Source organism: Solanum dulcamara, chromosome 6, assembly GCF_947179165.1.
Source record: "Solanum dulcamara chromosome 6, daSolDulc1.2, whole genome shotgun sequence".
Classification (NCBI taxonomy): Eukaryota; Viridiplantae; Streptophyta; class Magnoliopsida; order Solanales; family Solanaceae; genus Solanum; species Solanum dulcamara.
The window spans coordinates 38873431-38899934 of record NC_077242.1 but is presented as its reverse complement, the minus strand read 5'-3'; the positions used below and the strand labels follow the sequence as shown (position 1 = coordinate 38899934).

At 37.9% G+C, this 26504-nt stretch overlaps 1 protein-coding gene across 1 annotated transcript; it reads left to right on the top strand.

The window, feature by feature from the left end:
• Positions 1-179: 179 nt before the first annotated feature.
• LOC129893502 (BTB/POZ domain and ankyrin repeat-containing protein NPR1) lies at positions 180-25086 on the top strand. Its single transcript, XM_055969040.1, has 4 exons — positions 180-1028; positions 18822-19569; positions 23958-24158; positions 24688-25086. The coding sequence occupies exons 1-4, from the start codon at positions 495-497 to the stop codon at positions 24957-24959; spliced, it is 1755 nt and encodes a 584-aa protein (XP_055825015.1). The 5' UTR covers positions 180-494; the 3' UTR covers positions 24960-25086.
• Positions 25087-26504: the final 1418 nt, after the last annotated feature.

The window sequence follows — 26504 nt, the reverse complement described above, 5'->3', positions numbered from 1 at the left end:
TTTTAAAATTGAAATACCTTTCCGTGAGAGGCCTTTATGGCACTAGTGTGCCACATAAATGCTATTGGAGAAATCGGGCGTTGTGTACGGGGTCGGGTAGGAAGCAATATTATCCTCAGCCAAAGATTATTTTAAAAAAGAAAAGAAAAAAGAGAGAGTATATATTGTCTCCGTCAACTTTGATTTTCAAGAGTTCCCTTCTTCTTTCTTTTGACTTTTTCTCACTCTGGGCAAAACGAAAAAGACTTTCGATAGAGAAGAATGACAAACTTCGTTTTACTATACCTCCATCTCCATGGCTTTCTCTTCTTCTTTTCCCTTCTTCTCTGCCCCTTTTCCTCCCCCCCACCCCCCTTGTCAACTCCATTTATAGCCAACTAGCTAGAGCCCTTGTTCAATTTCTTTTCTTTTCTCTCCCCAAATTCAATGGCTCTTTCTTCCCAATGATCCCTCTTTTCCCGCTTTTCCCATAAACATACAGAACCTATGCTCTAATGGATACTAGGACTGCTTTTTCGGATTCCAATGATATCAGTGGAAGCACTAGTATATGCTGCATTAGCGGCATGAACGAATCCTTCTCGCCGGAAATTTCACCGGCAGACGTCACTTCCCTCAAACGTCTCTCAGAAACACTAGACTCTATCTTCGATGCGTCTTCTTCGCCGGATTTCGATTTCTTCGCTGACGCTAAGCTTCTGCTTCCCGGCGGTAAGGAAATTCCGGTGCACCGTTGTATTTTGTCGGCGAGGAGTCCTTTCTTTAAGAATGTATTCTGTGGGAAAGACAGAAAGACGAAGCTGGAACTCAAGGAGCTGATGAAAGAGTATGAGGTCAGCTTTGATGCGGTGGTAACTGTGCTCGCCTATTTGTATAGTGGAAAAGTTAGGCCTTCACCTAAAGATGTGTGTGTTTGTGTAGACGATCACTGCTTTCATGTAGCTTGTAGGCCAGCAGTCGCCTTCATGGTTCAGGTTTTGTACGCTTCCTTTACCTTTCAGATCTCTCAATTGGTCGACAAGTTTCAGGTAAACTGTCAAAAACCCTCCAATATGAATTGTTCTTCTTGTTAATAGAATTGCAACTTTGTAAGTTACGCACTTGTATTACTAATTCCTTGATTGAATCATGGAATTTTCCTTCCAAAATCTTTCTTTCCTTTGATTTACATATGTTTACTTTTAGTAATTTTTCTGACTGAAATGGTGAGAAGATCCTTACGGAATTTCGAGCATCTCTGAGAGTCACTTGTAAGCTATGTCTTAATTTTAACTAATTGGTATGATCTATATGTACCATTTTTTTGTTGTACTTTGTTCTTCGTCAAGTCCACATTGCTTTCGAGAGCAACTTTGTTTCATATTATTTTTAGGGTTCATTCCGTTCTAGTTTAACTCCTTCGATTATCAGTGTCACACTTATGACTTGAACATTTGGAGGTCTATGGAGGACATGATCAAACCTATTCAAGTGATATCTCTACATCTTTCCTGTCATGGGCGGTACTCTTGATCCCAGCAAGAAGTTATCATTAAACTTTTGTCCAATCTTGTATGATTACACATTTATCTTACACCTGCATTTCTTTGGCATTCATGTTGCCGATGTGTTGAGCCTTAGAGGCCCAACTCTTACTTCTATATAACATTACTGGTCTCACAACGTTCTATAAAACTTAGTTGCACTTTTTTGGTATTTTCCTACTGCATGGCACTCAACAGTCCATTTGATTATTCTATTTAATTGATGGGTTCTGTTTTCAAAATTCAAAGTCATTTTCCTGGAAAATTGAGTCTAGATATCTGATATGATCGTTAGGCACCACTCAGATATAATCTTATTTGAGCATCATTCCTCTCAAACGGGACTAGATTTGCATTGCATATACCCTTTCTTATACTTATTCTAAAACATTGACTATCGATATTTATTCTAAAATCTTACTATCTAAAGTGTTTCTTTTTGATTCCTACTTTTGATTTACTCCCTAACTTATTTAATCAATTAAAACAAAATCATTTATAGCATGCAATGAAATCTCATTGTATATGATCTATTAACACATTTATAACTAGAACAAAGAAGGATTTGCTCAAGGACAATCCAAGGTGTAAATACATAGATAAGAGAAACTCCTTACTCTCTTCTCCAACTATTCTTACACTTTTGAGTGCTCCCCTACATATATCCTTGTATGTCATTTATTTATTTGAAATTTATTCCTCTCTTCTCAACTACCCAACAAAGGACTTCTTTTTGCACATTATCATATTCCTTTCTACGTTGATGGATATGATGTGGTAATATTACTTCCTTCTCAGTAAATTTTCATCAATCTTCTTAGCAAAATGATAACCTTTCTTTTTGCGTGTAATAAGAAAAAAAAAGAAGCTAAAACTAAATCATAATAGTAGACAAACTCTAGAGTACCTTCTTTTCTTTAGGTTACCTTATTGCAGGAACCATGAGAGATTCGAGGATCAAGTGATTGAATTCAGGAGGATTAACCTCGAGAAGATCAGTTAGAGAAGAGAGTTTGAGAGGGAAGAGAGATAGATTCTAAGAGAACAAGATTGTAATTTACATATATGACTGTAAAAGAGTGTATTACAACTATATATTGAATAGGAATGGAATGAGCTTCTAACTAACTTTGTTATCTCGATTACTGTACACTAACTACTTGTAACCTTTCTGTAACAAGCATTTGAACTAATCAACTGTCAATTTGAAATGGCTAGTTAACTTTTGAAAAAACTAACTAATAAATGGAAATTGGCTCTCATATTCCCCTCCAATAGAAGATCCTTGTCCTCAAGGATCAAACAAGGGAAATCTAGTCTTCAGGACATTAGCAAATTCCCAAGTGGCAACATCAGCACGAAACCCAGACCACTTGACTAGCACTTGAGAAACAACTTTGTACCTCGCTTGACCATCCTTCGCTACAACATTAACTCAGGTTCAGGGCAATGGGGACTAGTCAAATCAATAGTAAGAGAGTAAGAGATTTGGGAGGGTACTGCATAGCACTTTTTTAAGAGGGAAACATGCACAGTAGGATGTATTTTTACAGAACTAGGCAATAGGAGAGTGTAAGCAACTGGACCAACTCTCCCTAAAATCTGAAATGGTTTATAGTACTTTGCAGCCAACTTATGGGAAGTATGGTTGGAGATAGTGGTCTGCTTATATGGTTTGATTTTGAAATAAACCCAATCACCTACATCAAAATTCCTGTCACTTCTATGAGAATCAACTTGTTGTTTCATCCTCAGTTGAACCCCTACAAAGATGATATTTAAGAAGTTGGTAACTATTAGAATATGAATAGGTGTACACAATCTTACTTAGAATAGGAATAGAAATAGGAATAGTTTATAGTATCCTACTTGGGAAAGGATTATTTTATAGTGTCTATAAATAAGGTCTTTGTGTAATATTGTTCTTACGCAATTCAATAATATTTTCCCTCTGTATTTCTCACATGATATCAGAGAATTGGTGAGAATCTTACAAAAAGAAAACCCAGTCAGTTTTCGGTGACCCTTAAAGGCTGGTTTGCATCATTTTTTGTTTTGTAAGTGTTGTGCGAAAACCAACAACACCACGAGGTGCGGAACACTCAGTCAAGCAAACCCCAGTGAGCTCCTCTGAGATCTGCTTAGTCACGCGCCCTCATGCGGCTGCAGAAGCCGCAGATTTGCGTCGCCACGCACTGGCGCGCGTGGCATTGTTTGGTCAGTTTTTGACTTTTTGATTTTTCCAGTGTGGTCGCCTCTGCATCCCGAGGCTGACCATATATTTATATTTTGATTCGGACCAGTTTCCGACAGTCAAATTTGTCTTTTTCAGTTTCCAGCGATTGAACCAATTTTCGGCAGTTAGATCTGACTTTTCCAGTTTTCGGCGACTGAACCTTCTCCAATTATTTTCTAGATTCTTGTCTTTTCTAGATTCCTATATATATATATATATATTATTTTTTTTGTTTTCATAGTATGTCTTTCGGGATTGATATTTTTGGATAAGTTCAAGCCCTATGATTACTTTGGAACCATTAATGGGAAGCTCAAACTATTTTGCTTGGGCTTCCTCGGTTGAGCTGTGGTGTAAGGGTCAAGGCATCCAAGATCACTTAACCAATAATGTTTTATGGTAGATGAAAAGGCCAAGGCTAGTGAGGCAGATGCAAAAGTCAAAGCACATTATGTAGTCTCCTATGGCGATCTATCGATTCCAAGTTGATGCCCTTGTTTCGCTCATCCGAGACATGTTATTCAATTTGGGAAAAGGCTCATGCTTTATACACTAATGACATATCTCGATTCTACGATGTGATATCTCGAATGACCAACTTAAAGAAACAAGATTCCTATATGTCGACTTACTTGGGACAAGTACAAGCAGTCATGGAGGAATTTGAAATGTTGATGCCAGTTACTACGAATGTGGAAAACAACAAGAGCACATATAGACGTTGTTTCTAGTTCTTACACTTGCTGACCATGATTCAGTGCGTGGTCAAATTTTAGCTAGTCCTGTAGTTCTTACAATTGATGAATTATTCTCTCGTCTACTTCGTGTTGCCGCGCCTCCCAGTCACAAAGTAGACTCATCACCCACTATTGACTCATCTGTTCTTGCATCTCAAACCATAGAAAAAGGAACATATCAATCTATGGAGAATCGGTGAGGACGAGGGCGTTTTGGAGAACCTCGATCCAAGTGTAGTCATTGCCATAAACTTGAGCACACTCGTGACATATGTTATATTTTGCATGGTCCACCACCCAGTTATGATCCTATTGCTCTAAAGGAATATAATGAGTTCCTTCGAAATCATGCAAGTAAGTAGACATCTCCATAAGTAGCATCTGTGGCTCAATCTAATCAATCATCCAATAATGCTCATATTGCTCATACAGAATATGATGAGTTCCTCCAGTATCGAGTAAGGAAACAAATGTCACCACAAGTAGCTTTGGTTGCACAACCTGATGTTTCTGTTGCGGGTAATTCTTTCGCTTGTGTTTCAGAATTTAGTGCTCTTGGATCATGGGTCATGGACTCGAGTGCTTTTGATCATATCTCTGGTAATAAACCACTTTTGTCTGATATTGTTTATCCATTATCTCTTCCAGCTATTGCTTTAGCTAATGGGATCCAAACAAAACCAAAAGGGGTTGGCAAAGCCAAACCCTTATCTTCTGTCACTCTTTCCTCTGTTTTGTATGTCCATGGCTCTCTTTTCAATCTGACATCCGTTAGTCGTTTGACGCGTGCCTTACATTGTGGCATATTCTTTTTTGATGATTTTTTTCTCATGCAGGACCACATTACGGGACAGACGATTGCCACAGGACGTGAATCACAAGGCCTTTACTATCTTACCTCTTCAAATTCCTTCACAACATGCTCTGTTACACATCCTCTAGACCTAATTCACAAACATTTGGGACATCCGAGTATATCCAAGCTGCAAAAAATGGTGCCTAGTTTGTCTAGTTTAGACTGTGAGTCGTGTCAACTTGGGAAACACACTCGTGCTATATTTTCACGTAGTACTGAGGGTCATTCAGAGTCTATTTTTTCATTAGTTCATTCTGATATTTGAGGTCTTAGTAGAGTTAGTTCACCCTTAAGATTTCGTCATTTTGTTAGTTTCATTGATGATTATTCAAGATGCACTTGGGCTTTCTTAATGAAAGATCGTTCTGAGTTATTTTCTATATTCAAAAGTTTCTTTGCGGAAATACAAAATCAATTTGGGTGTTTCTAGTTGTGCTTTTCGTAGTGATAATGCCTTAGAATACTGATCATCCCAATTTCAGGAGTTTATGATTGATGCAACACAAGTTTTAGAGGAACTCTCTAATGTGCTGAATAAAGTAGACAACACAATTTGTTGAAGGAACAACTTCAACGTGTTGTAAGATAACGCCTTAAAGCTAATCCGAATCCACGGAAAACAAGAGCTTAATCCAAAACTTTTAAAACACAAGATCTAATCCAAGATCTTAAAAGAAAACTCAAAGTTTCATTAATAAAAGATTTTAAACTAAAAACTACAAAACTAGAGGTCATTGTCTCTATTTATGGGCTTCAAAAGCATTGTACAACTCAAAAGCATTGGATTTAAGGAATTTGATGTTCCTCAGCATTCTCCTCTACTTGTATGAAACTCGACCTCGAGTTTTCTTCGTAAAGTGCTTGCTCTTGATGATAGAGTGATAGGTCAGCGACATTAAAAGTATTTGAAATATTCATATCACTTGGCAAATCTACCACATAGGCATTATCGTTGATCTTCTTTAGAATAGTGTATGGGCCATATTTCTTTTGCCTTAGTTTTCCATGAACACTAGTAGGCAATATCTCCTTTCTAAGGTATACTATTACTTGGTCACCAACTTGGAATGACATTAGCCTCCTTTTCTTATCTGCCAACTGCTTGTATTTCTTGTTTGATGCTTCTAATACATCTTGAGCCTCTTTAAATAATTCCGAATAGTTGTCACCAAAGGTCATAACTGATCTTGAATTCTCCCTTGTTGGTAGCTTCACTAAATCAACCACATGTCTTGGAACTTTAGTGTAGACAATGGAGAATGGACTATGGCTTGTAGATCTATGTTCAGAATTATTGTAGGAAAACTCGGCGAGAGATAAAGCTAAATCCCACTGTCCTTTCTTATCTCCACATATGCAGTGAATTAAATTACCTAGAAATTTATTCACCACTTCTGTTTGGCCATCTTTTTGTGGATGTGCAGTGCTTGAAAACTTCAATTCTGTATTGAATTGCCTGCATAATGTAAGCCAAAATGCAGCAAGAAATTTGCTATCACAGTCCGAAATAATTGATCTGGGAACACCATGTAATCTAAGGACTTCTCTAAAGAAAAGATTAGCCACATGATGGGCATCTGTTGTCTTACAACAAGGGATAAAATGTGCCATTTTAGAAAATCTATCTACTATTACAAAAACAACATCATGCCCACACCTTGTCCTTGGTAAACCAAGTACAAAATCCATTGATAGATCTTCCCATGCTGCACTTGGAACTGGTAATGACATATATAGTCCAATGTTTTGGACCTGACCTTTGTATGTTTGGCATACAGGACACCTTTGCACAAACTTACCAGCATCTCTTTTAAGTTGTGGCCAATAATAGCGTGCTTCCAGATAAGCGATAGTCTTGTCACGACCAACATGACCACTAAGATTACCTGAATGTATCTCTCTGATCAACTTGTCTCATAGAGAACTTCTAGCGATGCATAAGCGATTTCCATTAAAGAGATATCCATCTTGTACCACAAAATTCTCTTCTAATGGTAGCCCTTTCATGTGTTTCATCTAGATTCTCCCGAAGTCTTCATCATTTTCATACAATTCTTTTATTTGATCTATTCCCGGTAACTCAGCTTCAAAAGAAACCATGAGACTTACACGTTGGCTTAAAGCATTTGCCACCCAGTTAGTTTCTCCGGACTTGTGGACAATAAGATAATTAAATCTCTCTAAGTAGGTTGCCCATCTTGCCAACATGCGATCCACATGCTTTTGATTTCTAAAATGCTTCAAAGATTGATGATCGGTGTAGACAATGAACTCCTTAGGCAATAAATAAACCTCCCATGTCTTCAATGCCCTTTAAACAGAATACAACTCTTGTTGGTAGATACTCCATTTCTGTCTTGCTTTACTTAGTTTCTCACTGAAGAAACCAATGAGTTTCCTTTCTTATGGTAAATCACCCCCAATGCGTACTCCACTAGCATCACATTCCAATTCAAAAATCTTGTTGAAATCCTGTAATGCTAAAACAGGAGCTTGTGAGAGCCTTTCTTTAATCTCCATGAAACTAGCTTCAGCTTTTTTCATCCCATTTACACTTTCCTTTCTTTAGATATTCAGTAATTGGTGTCATGATAGTACTAAAGTTTTTCACGAACCTTCTATAGAAAGTGGCTAAACCATGAAAACTCCTCACTTCAAAGATACACTTTGGAGTTGGCCAGCCTTTTATTGCCTCTACTTTGGATTCATCAACTTGAACTCCCTCACTTGAAATAACAAAGCCCAAGAAAACCAGCCCTGTTTCAAGGAACACACACTTCTTCAAGTTGACGTAGAGTTCATTCTCCTTCAATGCATCCATCACCTTCTTAACATGTTCAAAATGTTCCTCCATATTCTTGCTATAAATCATTATATCATCAAAATAGACAACTACAAAATGTGACAAGAATAGACGAAGAACCTGATTCAGTAAGTGCATGAAAGTGCTAGGAGCATTCGAAAGACCAAATGGCATAACTAGCCATTCATGTAGCCCATCTTTTGTCTTGAATGTAGTTTTCCATTCGTCGCTGGGCCTAATTCGTATTTGATGATACCCACTTTTTAGATCAAGCTTCGAAAACACCTTTGCTCCACTCAATTGGTCAAGCATGTCATCCAAACGTGGAATAGGAAATCTGTATTTGGTGGTGATCTTATTGATAGCCCTACTATCCACGTACATCCGCCAAGACCCATCTTTCTTTGGCGTGAGTAGTATTGGTACAACACTTGGACTTATGCTTTCTCTAATATGCCCCTTTTGCAATAACTCTTCTACTTTCTCCTTCAAAATAGCATGCTCTTTTGGGCTCATTCTGTAATGTGGTAAATTTTGAAGACTAGCACCTGGAACAAAGTCAATTCGATGTTGAATATTCCTCATAGGAGGTAGATGTTGAGGCTCCCCAAGTATGTTTTGGTATTCAGATAATAGACTTTGCATCTCCACTGGAATTTCTTTCACAGGTTGCTCATCTCCTTTTACAACTAATGCGGCACATAATTTTGACTCCTCCAAATGTTGAACAAATTCTTTTGAATTTTGAGTAATAGCTAGCATACTTTTCTCCTCTACTTCAGAAGCATTATTAGGAGTTTTGTTTGGAAGTATAATAATCTTTCGTTTGTTCCAAATGAAAGAATACCAATTGTCTCTTCTTTTATGTGTGGTGTCCACATCAAATTGCCAAGGTCTTCCAAGAAGAACATGACTTGCATCCATATCAACCACATCGCATAAAACATTTGAGCGATAATGCTTACCCAATGAAAGTGGTAACTAACATTGTTTGGTGATCCTAATCTTCACTCCCTTTTTGAGCCATCCAATAGTATATGGATTCGGGTGATCATGAGTCTCAAGATTTAAGTGTTCCACCATGCTTTCAGAAACTAAATTCTCACAGCTGCAACTATCAATTACTAATTTGCATACCTTCCCATTCACAGTACATTTGCTTTGAAATATCCTCCTCCTTTGTGACTTTTCAGGTTGCATAGTAGAAGGCGCTTAACCACACATAAAATTTCTTCTCCCTCTTCTTCACATAGTTCGGGCTCACCTCCACTTTCATATTCTTCCACCTCTTCATCACTTTCATCACGACGAGTGGTGTTGACAAACTTCCTTCATGGACAGTTGTTAGATATGTGCCCCTCTTCACGACACTTTAACACTTAATTATATTAGATGGTTGCTTCTCAAGGTTTTTGCTAGAAGATGGTCCTTTATCGATCTTCTTCCCTTTAGAGGAATAGACTTCTCCTCCTCTCTGCGTGGAGAATTTCTAGATATATTCTCAGGAAGAGAATAAGACAGGGCTCTATAAGGCTTCTTGGTCTTTATAGATCTCTCAGCCTTTAAGGCAAGAGTTTGGGCTTGATCTATAGACCAAATTTGTTATATGCCTAGACTTTCTTGGATAGAATCACTTAGACCATTGATATACCTTGCGACTTGTTGATCATCATTTTTAGAAATATTGCACCTTACTTGTAACCTTAAGAATTCCTCTGTATAATCAGAAATAGATTGATTGCCTTGAACACAATTATGGAACTGAAGGTACAAAAGTTGTTCATAATCTGCTGGCAAGAACCTAGCCTTTAGAAGTGTTTTCATTTGTGGCCAATATCTTACACAATTTTCACCCCTCAAACGAAGCTTCTTGATGACGATTCCACCAAGCTCCAGCAGCTCCTTTCAATTTATATGCCACCAAGGGTACTCGACGTTCTGGAGGGATATTCATAATCTCAAAGAATGTCTCCACCTCGTAGATCCAATCAAGAAACCCTTCAATGTTAAATTACCATTGAAAGTTGGGATTTCTGCCTTAATCTTGTACATTTCTCCACCATTTGCATAACCTCTTCTTGGTTGTGCATAAAGATCATGCTCCTCCACATCATCTACCTCTTCCACATATTGAGCTCGATGTTGTCTCCAATTGACGTTTACACCCTCGCTCTTTGTTGTGGTTGTTGATTTTCTGCTCTGTTGATGTTGATTTCCAGCAAAACCTCCTTGATTGTTTCTCACTAATACAACAAGTTCTTCAAACCTCTTAGTGAGTTCTTCACGAAGAGTAGTGTTTTGTTGATCCAATCTTCTTCTAAGTTGTTCACCCTCATTGTAAGATCCTCCATAGCTTGTTGCATATTTCCTTCAAGAGATAACAAATATAGCTTGATCAACCGGCTCTGATACCAAACTGATTCAGCACAAGTTTTAGAGGAACTCTCTTATGTGCTGAATAAAGTAGACAACACAATTTGTTGAAGGAACAACTTCAACGTGTTGTAAGATAACGCCTTAAAGGCAATCCGAATCCACGAAAAACAAGAGCTTAATCCAAAACCTTTAAAACACAAGATCTAATCCAAAATCTTGTAAGTTGTATTTGAGTTGTCAATGAGTTGTACAATGCTTTTTAAGCCTATAAATAGAGGCAATGACCTCTACTATGTAGTTTTTAATTTAAAATCTTCTATTAATGAAACTTTGAGTTTTCTTTTTAGATCTTGGATTAGATCTTGTGTTTTAAGGGTTTTGGATTAAGCTCTTGTTTTTCGTGGATTTGGATTGCCTTTAAGGCGTTATCTTACAACACGTTGAAGTTGTTCCTTCAATAAATTGTGTTGTCTACTTTATTCAACACATTAGAGAGTTCCTCTAAAACTTGTGCTGCATCAGACTCACCAGGGAATTATTCACCAAACATCTTATCAATACACCCCTCAACAAAATGATGTAGCAGAAAGGAAGTTGAGATCGCTTGCACTCCTCTCATTGAATCTCATGTTTCGTTGCGTTTTGGGGGAGATGCATTCCTTGCATCTTGTTATTTAATTGATAGAATGCCCTCATCCTCTATTCAGAATCAAGTTCCACAATCCATATTGTTTCCTCAGTCACTTCTTTACTCTGTCCCCCCTCGTGTCTTTGGGAGCACATGCTTTGTTCATAACTTAGCCCTAGGAAAAGATAAATTAGCCCCTCGTGCCTTCAAATGTGTCTTCCTTAGTTACTCCCGAGTTCAAAAAGGGTATCGTTGTTATACACCTGAACTTCATCGATACCTTGTGTCCGCCAGTGTCACATTCTTTGAATCTCAACCTTACTATACATCTTTTGATCATCCTGATATATCTGAGGTCTTACCCATACCTCAGGTCTTACCTGTACCAACTTCTGAGCAATCCTACATCTCTAGTTGTAGTGCCACCACTCTTGACTTATCATCGTCGCCCGCGTTCAGTTGTAGTCCCAGATGATTCATGTCATGTGCCGGACCCTACTCTTACTATGGACTTGCCTCCTTCTAGCCAACCGATTGCACTTCAAAAATGTATACAATCCACTCGAAATGCTAACCAACATTATACTTTCTTGAGTTATCATTGTCTATCCTCACCACATTATGCCTTTGTATCATTTTTGTCTTCTATTTCCATTCCTAAGACTACAGGTGAAGCACTTTCTCATTCTGGATGGACGCATGCTATGATTGATGAGATGTTTGCTTTACATACGAGTGGTACTTGGGAGCTTGTTTCCCTTCCTTCAGGTAAATCAATTGTTGGTTACCGTTGGATTTATGCAGTCAAAATTGGCCCAGACAGTCAGGTGGATCGACCAAAGGCTCGCCTTGTTGCGAAAGGGTATACTCAGATATTTGGGCTAGATTATAGTGACACTTTCGCTTTCGTGGCTAAATAGCATATGTCTATCTTTTTCTATCTATGGCGGTTCGTCATTGGCTTATTCATTAGTTGGACATTAAGAATGTTTTTTTGCATGGTGATCTTAAAGAAGAAGTCTATATGGAGCAACCACTTGGTTTTGTTGCTCAGGGGGAGTCTAGTACCCTTGTATGTCGATTGCGTAGGTTACTCTAGGGTCTGAAACAGTCTCCTCGAGCCTGGTTTGGAAAGTTCAGCACAGTAATTTAGTAGTTTGGCTTGACTCATAGTGGAACTGATCACTCTGTCTTTTATCGTCATTCTGCACCAAATCTGTGTATTTATTTAGTTGTTTACGTTGATGATATCGTTATCACCAGCAATGATCAATTTTGTATCACTAATTTGAAGCAACATCTCTTTCAGCATTTCTAGACTAAAGACCTTGGAAGATTGAAGTATTTTCTAGGTATTGAGGTTGCTTAGTCTAGATCGGGTATTGTTATTTCTCAACGCAAGTATGCCTTAGATATTCCTGAGGAGATAGGAATGACGGGATGTAGACCCATTGACACTCCTATGGATCCGAATGTTAAACTCTTTCCAGGACAGGGGAAGCCACTCAGTAATCCTGAAAGGTATAGATGGCTGGTTGGAAAGTTGAATTATCTCACAGTGACTAGACTTGACATCTCTTTTCCTGTGAGTGTTGTAAGTCAATTTATGACTTCTCCTTGTGATAGTCATTGGGATGCAGTTATTCGTATTCTGCAATATATAAAATCACTCCTCGTAAAGGACTACTCTTCGAGGATCACGGCCATGAGCATATCACTGGATATACAGATGTTGATTGGGTAGGATAACCCTTTGATAGACGTTCTACATCCGGATATTGTGATTTAGTAGGAGGTAATTTGGTGTCTTGGAAGAGTAAGAAACAGAGTGTGGTTGCTTGATCTAGTGCAGAAGCAGAATATCGAGCAATGGTTGTAGCAACTTGTGAGCTAGTTTGGATCAAATAGTTGCTGAGAGGACTAAAATTTGGAGAAATCGGTCATATGGAACATGTGTGTGATAATTAAACAACCCTTCATATCGCATCGAATCCAGTATTTCATGAGAGGACTAAACACATTGAGATTGATTGTCACTTTGTCAGAGAAAAGATACTCTCAGGAGATATTATTACAAAGTTTGTGAAGTCAAGTGATCAACTTGCAGATATCTTCACCAAGTCCCTCACCGGGCCTCGTATTAATTATATCTGTAACAAGCTAGGTACATATGATTTGTATGCACCAGCTTGAGGGGGAGTGTTACAATATGAATAGGTGTACACAATCCTACTTAGAATATGAATAGTTTATAGTATCCTACTAAGGAAAGAATTGTTTTATAGTGTCTATAAATAGAGTCTTTGTGTTATATTTTTCTTACGCAATTCAATAATATTTTTCCTCTGTATTTTTCACAGCAACTTTAGTTTTCTACTAACCAATGTACAATCAACCTCAGCTGAAGATGATTCTCCTGGAAGGTAAGGCAAGTGGAGAGGAGGTTGTCCCCCATATAATGCCTCATAGGGGGTGGTTTGAATGGCTGAGTGATACTCAACCATAGACAAACAAGCAACCCAAGCTGAGGAATCCTCATGACAGTAGCATCTCAAATATGTCTCCAAACATCTGTTCAACACTTCAGTCTGTCCATCTGATTAAGTTGTACCCCTTGGATTGTGAATAGTTCTTGCCAGAAGGAACTCAAGAAAATAACATCTCTATCACTAGTAATGGTATCAGGTAAGCCATGTAGTTTAACAACAGTATCAAAGAACACCTTAGCAACTGATTGAGCAGTATAAGGATGCTTAAGAGGAAGGAAATGCCCATACTTACTGAGCCTGTCAACCACCACAAAGATCACTTCATACCATTGGATTTAGGCAAGCCATCACTTAAAATCCATGCTAATTTGGGACCAAACCACATCTGGAATAGGAAGAGGTTGTAATAAGCAAGGATATGCAGCAAGACCAGACTTAGCCTTTTGACAAACATCACACCTCTGAATAAACTGCTTTACTTTAGTCCTCATATTTTTCCCATAGAACAAAGTGAGAAGCTTCGTCAATGTAGCTTCAACACCTGAATGACCTCCTTGAGAACCTGCATGCCAAAGTTTCATAATCTCAGTCCTAAGATTTTGATCCTTGTCAATAACTAGCTTGCCCTTCCTTCTCACTTGACCTTGGGACCAAGTAAATTGTTTGTGAGTAGTAGGATCTGCTTGTAATTCTGTAATGAGCTGGTGAAGTTCATATCTGAAGACCAGCTATCCACTATAACCTGGAATAAATCAGTACTAGTAGGGGACACCACCAGAGCCAATAGTTCAGCACCAGAAACTCTAGAGACTAGAGAGGCATCAACAACCTTATTGTCAACTCCTCTTTTGTATTATATGTCATAATCAAAAGGCATCAACTTGGTTAGCCATAACAGCTGAGAGTTAGTTTGTAGTTTTTTCTCCATAAGAAACTTCAGAGCCTTCTGATCAGTCTTTATGATGAACTTCTGGCCTAACAAGTACTGAGACCACTTTGTCATAGCCTGGACAATAGCTAAGAGTTCTCTATCATATACAGATAAGGCAGCATGTCGAGGAGATGAAGTTTTACTGATGAAAGCTATAGGATGTCCTTCTTGCATAAGAACAACCCTATTCCATACCCACTAGCATCTGTTTCCACAACAAAGGTCTTGTTGACATCAGGTAATGCTAGGACAGGAGCCTATGTCAAGGCAATCTTTAACTTCTCAAAAGCAGATTGTGCTGTACTTGACCACCTGAAACTATTTTTCTTAGTTAAGTCGGTCAAAGGCTTGCATATCATGCCAAAACCTGGATGAATCTTCTGTAATATCCAACTAAACCCAAGAACCCTCTTAGTTGCTTAAGAGTGGTTGGTATAGGTCATTTCCTTACAGCTTCTACCTTCTGTGGATATGTGGATACCCCTTCTGCTGTAATAAAATGACCAAGGTACTCAATTCTATGAACCCCAAAGAAATGCGTGCTTCTCTTGGGCAAGAGTTGATGCTTCACCATCTCTACGAAAACAGACCTCAAGTGTAGAGCATGATCTTCCATAGTTCTACTGAGATTAGAATATCATCAAAGAAAGCAAGCACATGTTTTGAGATATTTATGAAATATAGAATTCATTAGACCTTGGAAGGTAGCTGGGGCATTTGAAAGGCCAAAAGGCATCACCAAATATTCGAAATGCTCGGAGTGAGTTCTGAAAGCAGTCTTAGGTACATCCTCGGACGCCATTCTCAATTGGTAATATCCAGACCTCATGTCTTTCTTGGAAAATATCTTGGATCCTCCCAATTCATCTAAAAGATCCTCAACAATAGGAATGGGAAGCTTGTTTTTCACAGTAAACTTATTCAAATCTCTGTAGTCTACACACTGTCTCCATTAACCATCCTTTTTCCCAACCATACAACTGGAGATGCAAAGGGACTGCAACTAGGCCGAATGATCCCTTGATCTAGCATCTATGAGCTAACCCCTCAATGATATCCTTTATAACTGAAGGATATCTATAAGGTCTCTTGTTCATAGACTCTGTCCCAGCTTGCAACACAATTCTATGATCAAAAACACCTCTTCAAGATGGTAAACTAGCAGGCTCTTCAAATAGTTTGTTAAACTCAGACAACAATGCTAAGAGACTAGGATCACATTTAGTGGCCTTCACATTAACTGTTTCATGTGCTTTAACTTCTTCACTTCCTACCTGCATTACTTGAATCATACAGAGTGGAGATTGATTACCTGAATGTCTTGCTAATTTCCAAGCACCAACAGTTAGTACCTGGTTGCTGCTCCCCTGGTTAAATGCTTCCTTCCTTTGTACTAGAATTCCATGGTGTGATTCCTGAAATTCAGCTTGATATCTCCCAAAGTTAGTAAACATTGGACCCCCAGAACCACTCCACAACACCCAAGTGGTAGAAGTAAGAAATCAGCTGAAAATTTAGCCCCCTGCAGTAACCAAGTAAGAATGGTCATCTTGTCCACTTTCATGTTTCTATTTGCTGCAACAGCCAACTGAGGTGGAGTAGACCTGATCTCACATCCTAGTTGACTAACCAACTCAAGATCAATGAAGTTGTGACAACTCCCCGTGTCTATCAAGATGTTTAACTCCTTCTTTGAGTGATAACCAGTCACTTTCAAGGTCCTATACCCTAATGATCCATTTAGTGCATGCATAGAGATCTCCATATGTTCTACAGGTTGGACCAATTCCAATTGATTAGTGCCCTCTTCATGTAACTTTCTGTTTGGTTCCTTCCTTACATCTTCTACCTCTTGTATTTCCTCTGTCTCCTCTATCTCCAACAGATAGAACTGTTTGGAAGTCTTGCACTTGTGCCCAGGAATGTACTTCTCATTCCAAAAGTAGCATAATCCTTTTGATCTTTTCTCATTCATCTACTCTAGACTCAGTGTTCTCCTATTCACTCCTCTAGAACCAGTTGAACTACTGACTCCAGGTGTAGGTAGAATAGGCTTGCTATTGTAATTTCTTTGATCTCTGAATCTTCTTGAATTCACATGAGAATGTTTCTGCACGGGCTGTCTAACTGCAGCTAAGTAAGCCTCTTTTAATCTTGCACTTCTGTAAACTTGGGCCAAAGTAGTGGGGTTGGTCACCTTCGTAGCAATATTCAGCTCATGCCTCAGCCCTCCAATGAAAGAGCTGATAGCGTTTTCTTGAGACAAATTCACCCTTGTTAAGTTCCTTTCAAACACAACTTGGTATTCCTTCACACTACCTGTCAGTTTAACCTTCTTGATCTCCTCCATAAGGTCATCAAAATCATTCCCAAACCTTTCTACCATAGCCATAACATATTCCCTCCAAGAAGCAGGTTGAAGAAACTGTCTGTACCTCATAAAAGACAGGTGCCACTGAATAGCTTCACCTTCTGATTGTAAAGCAGCTATTCCCACCTTCTCATCTATTGGAACTCCTTCCATAGAAAAGAACTGTTCAATTTTAAACAACCATGATCTTAGATCTTCCCCATTAAACCTCAAGAACTCCAATCTTGACCATCGATTGAAATTAGAGTGGTGAGAGTGAAAACTGTTCACCCTTTCCTTGCGTATCCTTTTCTCTGATTGTTCCTCTCGAGAAGGATCAACCTCCATTCCTAATGGTGATTTCTCCCTTCTGACTCCCCCAGCTGTAACTTGATTCCTCAAGTCGACCACTGCTTGGTCTAATCTTTCCAGAGAAGAAACCTTCCCAGCCAAAGTGCCTACTTCTGTGATCAATTGCTGCATCATATCACGCAATTCAACTGTATTTGGTGCTTCATTACTTGGATCTCCACTGGATCGAAACCCTTTGCCATTGCTGCCCAGGAAAGAAAGGCTCTGATACCAATGTTACCTGATTGCAGGAACCACGAGGGATTCGAGGATCAAGTGACTGAATTAAAGAGGATTAACCTCGAGAAGAATAGTTTGAGACAGAAGAGAGATAGACTCTAAGAGAAGAAGATTGTGAAAATGACGGTAAAAGAGTGTATTACAACTATATATTGAATAGGAATAGAATGAGCTTCTAACTGACTCTGTTATCTCGAGTACTGTGCACTAATTGCTTGTAACTAACTTTCTGTAACAAACATTTGAACGATCAACTGTCAATTGGTAATGTCTAACTAACTTCTGGAAAAACTAATTAATAAATGGAAATTGGCTCTTATCTCTTATTTCATGCAACACTTTATCCCTAGTACCATAACCAAATGGTCCTTTTCCTTGATCAAAACTATCACTTGGTCTACCCACATGTACATTCAGATCTTTCCTAATAAAGATTTATTGGTCATTTGAGATCCTTTTGACCATATGTTCTCAAAAGTGAATTTTAGTTTTTTTTTTTTGACAAAGGTAACAGGATTGTATATAAAAGTGAATTTTAGTTTTACCATGTTATTCTATTTGCGGAGTATAAACACTAATGGTGTTGATTGTCTTTCCAGATTAGTTAGACAAAACTACTATAAAACGTGGCATTCCATCTTCATTAATAAAAGGGTCGGTTTTTGGATTGCCTTTTGTGGGAAATGATTAGGGATTGAATTGCTCCGCATGACACAGTTATTTCTTTATAGAAAAAACAGTCATGTATGTGGTGAGGTACATCTACAACTGATAGCCTATTAAGCCAAGTTTCTGAAAAGCCAAAAGTGTTTTTTGTTAAAAGAGAAGTGCTTATTTTAGAGAATTGGCGGTTTGACCAAGCTTTTAGGAAAAAGATAAGTGCTTTTGAGTAGTAGCAGAAGTTATTTTTTGAAAAGCTTAAAAAAGAGCTTTCCCCAAGAAGCACTTTTGGAACCATGGCCAAGCACAATTTGCTGCTCGTACATTGGCAAAAATGGTTTTCAAAATGGTAAGCCTAAAACAAATTGCTACTCTCCAAAAGTACTTTTCTAGTCGAAATGTACATCTGACAAAAAGCACTTTTCAACTTAAGCATATTTTAAAAGTTTGGTCAAACAGGCTATGAATCTCCTTACGTAAAATTGGGGAACATTATATCTTTTATCAGTTAGATTAATTAAAGGACACTTAGCAAAACCTTATTCACTTTGCAATCATTCAATATAAGTTATTGAAAAGTCAGTTTCTTATGAAATTCCGTATTTCCTAATGTTACATTGCATGTTTCCTTCCCTTTGCAGAGACACCTATTGGATATTCTTGACAAAGCTGCAGCAGATGATGTAATGATGGTTTTATCTGTTGCAAACATTTGCGGTAAAGCATGTGAGAGATTGCTTTCAAGCTGCATTGAGATTATTGTCAAGTCTAATGTTGATATCATAACCCTTGATAAGGCCTTGCCTCATGACATCGTAAAACAAATCACTGATTCACGTGCTGAACTTGGTCTACAAGGAACTGAAAGCAATGGTTTTCCTGATAAACATGTTAAGAGGATACATAGGGCATTGGACTCTGATGATGTTGAATTACTGAGGATGTTGCTTAAAGAGGGGCATACTACTCTCGATGATGCATATGCTCTCCACTATGCTGTAGCATATTGCGATGCAAAGACTACAGCAGAACTTTTAGATCTTTCACTTGCTGATGTTAATCACCAAAATCCTAGAGGATACACGGTACTTCATGTTGCTGCCATGAGGAAAGAGCCTAAAATTATAGTGTCCCTTTTAACCAAAGGAGCTAGACCTTCTGATCTGACATCTGATGGGAAAAAAGCACTTCAAATTGCCAAGAGGCTCACTAGGCTTGTGGATTTTACTAAGTCTACGGAGGAAGGAAAATTTTCTCCTAAGGATCGGCTATGCATTGAGATTCTGGAGCAAGCAGAGAGAAGAGATCCACTACTAGGAGAAGCTTCAGTATCTCTTGCTATGGCAGGCGATGATTTGCGTATGAAGCTGTTATACCTTGAAAATAGAGGTAGGATGTATGTTTCTGCTTATTTCTTCTCTTATAGTTGTACTCTTATTTCTTAAGATCCAGGCCATTGTATATGATCTTCCACTAAGTTTGCTGCTGCTCCTCTTCTGACAGCCTATGTCTAGAATTTCATATATAATAACCAGTCTTATATTTGCTATGAAAGTTTTAAGTGATATTTTGATCTGCCTAATGGAGAACAAATTGAGGATGAGCTATACTATTATGGAGGATGACATATACTGTAGTGTCATAACAAATGAAGGATGAGATGCTACAGTGTAATATTTCTCAATTATTCTATAAAATTCTTCAAATTGCATGCAGGGGACGGGTGAGAAGAAAACTCGAATATATGCTTTTCTTAATCTAGAAGTAGCTTAGGGTACATATCATGTTGCATGCAACCCACGATTGCGAGGTCAGTATTTATGAATCGGTAATTCCGAGTGGTTTCTTTGTTTTATAATCTTCATCCTCTCTACTCTTTCACTCTAGCTTTAGACATTTATCTATTTCACTGATTGTGCTCTTAAAGCTTACGTCTATTTCAAGCAGCCTCCTCAGTCCAACGAATGGAATGGTAATGTTCTGTTAAAAGTGCAGCTAATTTACCCCTACCTGCTTCAACTCCAATCTGGTATAGGAGTGACCTTATGTCCCTCTTTTTTTAATTTTTTTTTTATAATGAGTGACCTTATGTCTCTTTTAACCTCATATGTTATAGATCTCCCAGTTTGCTATAAATTCATTTGTAATCGTGATGAAGAACTGTTCGCTCTCTATGTTGCATTACTCACGCTCCCATCTTTTTCTATTCCAAAGCCCATACTGTTGATTACCCCGATACGTTGGGATGAATTCTTTAATTTGCTTCCCTATATGGCGTTATTGATAAGAACAGTCTGTTATTGTTAAGAACATTCTGTTTCTGTTTATTGTCCATGCTTAATTTAGAAGAAATAATTGGTTCAGCCTATTGTCCATCCAACTCTCTTCGAGAATAGCATTCCTCATTGGATCATGCTTTTTCCATCCTTGGAACCTATATGATTCATATACTTGAGCAATAATCAAGAGGGACTTTAGAGATGAGTTTTTTTTTATTTTGTTTTTTTCTTTTTGGATAAGGAGAGACTGCGAGATAAGTAGATTTTACAATGTGGATGTCTTTCATAGATCTTTACTCTCTTTTTTCCGCTTTGATTATGTTTAAAGGTACAACAACATACCCAGTGTACCCCCCACAAAGTGGGGTTTAGGGAGGGGTAAGGTCAAGCTCAAGAGAAAACAATCCAAAACAGTATAGAGAAAGAAATAACGGAAATGAAGAAGTCATGGCAAAATAGTATAGACAACCTGACAAATCATCCTGAACAATAAAAATAAAATGATAATCGAAGTACAAAAAGCAACAGATAATAACAAGCTCAAAGGACAAGAAACTATAAAAGTGATATTACGACTAATAGTACAAAAGAATAATCGAGACAACTCTTAACTATCTAACTAACTTTCTACCCTAATTCGTGTCCTCCATAACCTCCTATCTAAGGTCATGTCCTTAGTAAGCTGAATTTGCATCATGTTAGTCTAATCACCTCTCCCCAATAGTTCTTTGGCCTTCCTCTAACTCTTGAAACCATTCATAGCCAACTTCTCACACCTCCACACAGGAGCATCCTTGCGACTCATCTGCACATGCCTGAACCATCTTAGCTCGTTTTCCGCATCTTATTCTCTATTGAGGCCGCTCCCATCTTGGACCGGATATCTTCATTACTAATCTTATCTCTCCTAATATGCCTACACATCCATCTCAGCATCTTCATCTCTGCAACTTTCATGTTCTGAATGTGGGAGTTCTTGATTGGCCAACCCTTCCCGATACAACAAAGTCAGCCTAACCACTGCTCTTTATAACTTGACTTTAAGTTTTGGTGGCATCGACTTCGGATGCGATCGTCCATTTCATTCACCTTGCACTAATACGATGTGTGACATCATTGTCAATCTTCCCATTTCCTTAGATAATAAATCCAAGATACTTGACACTTCCTCTCTTTTGAATGACTTGTGTATCATGCTTCACTTCCACACCAGCCTCATGCGTTACGTCGTTGAACTTGCATTCCAAGTATTCTGTCTTGGTTCTACTCAACTTGAACTCTTTAGACTCCAAGGTGTGCCCCATACCTCCAGCTTAGCGTTAACTCTGCCTCGGGTCTCGTCAAGCAAAAATATGTTATTTGCAAATAACATACGCTATCGCACCTCTCCTTGGATATACCACATCAATTCATCCATAACTAACACAAATAAGAACGGGCTAAGAGTTGATCTCTGATGCAACCCCATCACACCTGGGAAGTGGTCTGAGTCACCTCCCATCGTCCTTATCTGGGTTTTGGATCCATCATACATGTTCTTGATCGCCTTAGTGTGCGCCACAGGTACACCTTTAGCCTCCAAGCATCTCCATTATGTTTAAAGGTAAAATAGATTTATCCTTATTAAGCAAAAATGGATGATACATTTATCAAGAAATATTTAAGGGTGTGACGCATGATGTCCTTCACATTTTATGATATATACTAAACTTGCTCAAGGTTAAGGCCCGAAGTTCAAGGTTATTTTTTCCTTCTAAATTAAGATGATTGCTAAAATAAGAAAATACACCCGATTTCACTTTCCCTTCCTTATCCTTACTTCGTTTCTCCTTCCTTCAACGACATAGCTAGTGTAATCCCACAAGTTGGGTCTTGGAAGGGTGAGTGTATGGAGACCTTACTCTTATAATTTGATATTTGTCAGATATGAGATAATATTTTACTTAAGAACTTATTACTTCAACTATTCTAACTTTGGCATTCTAACACTAACACTAAACATTCTGATGCACCCCACAAACTCAAAATAGGGGCCAAAATGAACTTGCCTATTTTGAAACAGAGAAAAATAAATAGTTGTCGGATAATTGTTGGAGTAGTAGCTGTCTTGTATTCATGAGATGTCTATTAAGCAATACATCTTTGTCTATCTCATAAGCACATATGGTATTAGAGCTTCTACGATATCTTCGTGCAGACTAAATACCTCCCACATAGTAGGGGGTGGCCTTATGATATAAATCCAGCCAAAGTTTCTTTTTCTTTTCATAACCTTATAGTTCTGGTCCTTCTGAACTGCCTCTTTAGCAGTATTACTCCTAATTTTTGAGGACCATTTGAGCGCACAGCGTGTATTTTGAATGACCCTTTGGTAGTATTGCACTCCTTTCATTGGATGTTAAATGGCACGGTGGTTCTTTTTAATGCCCTGCCTATTTTTTCTGATTAGGGTGACGGCACTGTGCTTTTTCTGGTGATTATTCTGCTGGGGTACCTATTTCGATGGCACTGCCTCTTTCCGGCCATTTTTCATCAAATTCAGTCATATCCCCTAATTCACTTTTTATCACTTTCAGACCCTTTCTCTATTTTTTCTTTTGTCTAAATGTCTTGTGGTTTCTTTCATTTGTTTGATATATCTTATTGAGCTTTGATACCCTGCGTGAAATAGAGAGAAAAGATAATGCGTTGATGATATGGTAAATACAAGACACATATTTGTAGGTGTCAGGTAGATTAAACATGATATTTGTCCAATGGGGAATGATATCTAATTTGGGAACTTTAACACCTGAAACATTCTAAAATCAACACTTCACACTCTTAATACTGTCAGTTTCTGTTTCTTTTTCATTGTTGTCTTCTTCTTTCTCTTCCATACCTATGAAACACAAAGAAGGGTAGATAAATGAAATTTACTTTCTCTTTTGTTTCTCCTATCAGAATTTATCATCATTTTTTAATTTTTGTTGCCTTTATCATATTTTTAAATGAAGGGGGTTATTTTAGTCCTGGGGGGAGTGGGGTTGCAGGGATGATGGTTTGGAACCTTTGTTGATCGGACTCTCCAAAAATATTGTCGCATCCATGTCAAATCCTCCCAAAATGACTACTTTTGGAGGATCCGACACACCCGGTGACATTTTTGAAGAATTCAAGCAACATAGTTTGGAACTAAGACTAACTTCTATTAAATGTGTGAGACTCTCAATGTTACTAGTTTGGAAGGAAAACTTAACAGTTTCGCTCGGACCATATAGAGGATATTCTTAATGTTTGCACGAGGGGTGCTTATGTTTGGTACACTTAAAATTTAACCTATTTAACCTTATATTTTCTAAAAGGAAATGTTCTTTCATTTCCAAAGGAGGTCACAAAGTTTGTCCCAGTAATGGTGGCTGGTCAATAACATTTGATTATGGTTAATGAACTATTATATTAGTGAAAAGGGAAAATTAAACCATTATACTGAAGATTGACTAGTTGATTGTCTTTCAGTTGGTCTGGCTAAACTCCTTTTTCCCATGGAAGCAAAAGTTGCAATGGACATTGCTCAAGTTGATGGCACGTCTGAATTCCCCCTGGCTAGCATCAGGAAGAAGATGGCTGATGCACAGAGAACAACAGTGGATTTGAATGAGGCTCCTTTCAAGCTAAAAGAGGAGCACTTGAATCGGCTTAGGGCTCTCTCTAGAACTGGTAAAGATGTTTGCAGCTACACTTTTCATGAAAGTTTCCTCGTTCTTTATGTTTCTCGTGTTTTCAATCTTGATCTGTGTACTGTTAGCGTATAAATTTTGAGCCCAGTTGGTTGTCCCTCGTTTTCTGATTTTGTTATATTTGATTCTTGTTTTTTTTTTCCAGTTTTTCGGGGGTAGGGGGTGAGGGGTGGTGGAAAGGGGTATCAGAAAGCCATATCCCAACTGTATGGGATATAAATGGACTTGAGCAATTTCAGGGTCAAAATATTCTCTTTAGTTCCTGAAAACGATGAGGCTGCTTGATTGTATACTGACTGGTGTAAAACACACACACTTATTCTTCCCCCATCTCTTCCACCATGCGTTTTCCTACTTCCAGCATTTGGGGCTAAGTGCATTCTTTTTTGGTCCAAACAAACATTGCTACATTAAGCATTTGAATTTCTGAATCTTGTGCTTTAAGGTCCTTCTGTGTTGAACATGAACTTTGAAAATAAACCATTCTGTACTTGTTTTTGTATGAGCAGTGGAACTTGGAAAACGGTTCTTTCCACGTTGTTCAGAAGTTCTAAATAAGATAATGGATGCTGATGACTTGTCTGAGATAGCTTACATGGGGAATGATACGCCAGAAGAGCGTCAACTGAAGAAGCAAAGGTACATGGAACTTCAAGAAATTCTGTCTAAAGCATTCACTGAGGATAAAGAAGAATTTGCTAAGACTAACATCATCTCCTCATCTGGTTCCTCTACGTCTAAGGGAGTAGATAAGCCCAATAAGCTCCCTTTTAGGAAATAGGTTTTGTAGGAGATATGAGGAAGAAAAAAAATATTCTTGTAACATAGGACTCTTTCTTTTTATCATCTGATGCGTTATGCATCCAACACATGTAACTTGTATTGTGAAAAAAGAGAATTTGATTTGATTGGGTTCTAGTGTTATTACTAGTTGAGAAGCTCCGTTGAGCACTTTTTGGCAATCATTTGGAAGTGAAAAAAATAAAATAAAAGGAGAAGGTGTGAACACGTAAGCATATTTTAATTGCAGTTGAGATTTGCTTTCACTCTTTTTGGAAAGGCGACATGATCAAGAGAGACATTAAAGTCCATTATTAATGTGGTCACTTGCTCCTTTTGGCAAATCAATATGCCCTTTTGTGGGCTAACTAAACACAAATGGGACCCCCACCTAGAAGATAAGATGTGTAGCAATTGTTAATATTATTATGAGTTAATGACTAATAATTGTTGATTTTGTGGCTCTAATTTGCACACTTCATGTATGGTTTTGGCTGGTTTCCAGTTAATAGGTTGCTGCATTTTAAAGCCATACAGTTGTATCATTCTGGGATACGCTAAAAGATAGGATTACAGATTATTCACAATGTCAAAAATTGGGGAACGGGAACCTATCTTGTTCTTGTCTGCTATTACTTGACTTAGCTCATTATTCTCTTGAGTTACTACTCGACGTTTGGTAAGATTGTATAAAAATAATACTAAATGGAGTGTATTGGTAATATTTGTATTAGTCATGCTTGCATTAATAATACATAAATTATTTCTTATGCATTTTTTGATTTGATATATTAAAAATAGGAATCCGGAGTTAAAAGGGCTACCTTTTTCTTCAAAATGCATAAAGAACCACTTTTTTTAAAAAAATAATCAAAAGAGATAAATCGCTACCTCAGCTTTACATGGATATGATCGGCTTCGATCAACACCTTTAATTGTTTTCTTAACTCATCTAACTCGGGTGGAGCCATGCGATATGGGGAATATGTGGGCAGCTTTGCTCCAGGTTTCAGCTCGATCTTATGATACATTTCACATCTAGAAGGTAAGTGCCTTGGAAACTTGATACGCCCAAATTACAACTCGTCAAAGAGATATAAAGCGGTTGTTGTCAAATATAGAACCAACTAGGCTGGGGTCGAATCCCACAGGGAATAAGGTGACGACTAAGCCGTATGCAGTTATTTTACTGTTAGTTATTTATTTCCAAAACAAAGTGGGAAATATGGAAAATTTTAGGATGTAGTTTTCAATCTCAAAATGTAACAAAAGACTATTCGCAATAACTTGAATTGAATATTTATGAGAGAATTACCTAGGTTTGTGTTCACTAATATTATTTAACCAATACTCGGGTTAACACAGAATAACTCTTTGCATTGCATATACATTAGATTATCAATCGTTTAATACACTTAAGCGTTTCTCGACCATCTTAAATGGATACCATTTCTATTCTTTCGAACTAAAAATATTTCGTTTCTATCAATAATAATTACTCAAAGTAGTTAATCTTGTTATAACATTAACTATTAGACGAATCTAC

Excerpts from the sequence above, each read along its gene's own strand:
- LOC129893502 (XM_055969040.1), top strand. The coding sequence starts at position 495 with ATGGATACTAGGACTGCTTTTTCGGATTCCAATGATATCAGTGGAAGC. Across the intron at positions 1,029-18,821 it reads AATTGGTCGACAAGTTTCAG|AGACACCTATTGGATATTCT; the intron begins GTAAACTGTCAA and ends TTCCCTTTGCAG. Across the intron at positions 19,570-23,957 it reads GTTATACCTTGAAAATAGAG|TTGGTCTGGCTAAACTCCTT; the intron begins GTAGGATGTATG and ends ATTGTCTTTCAG.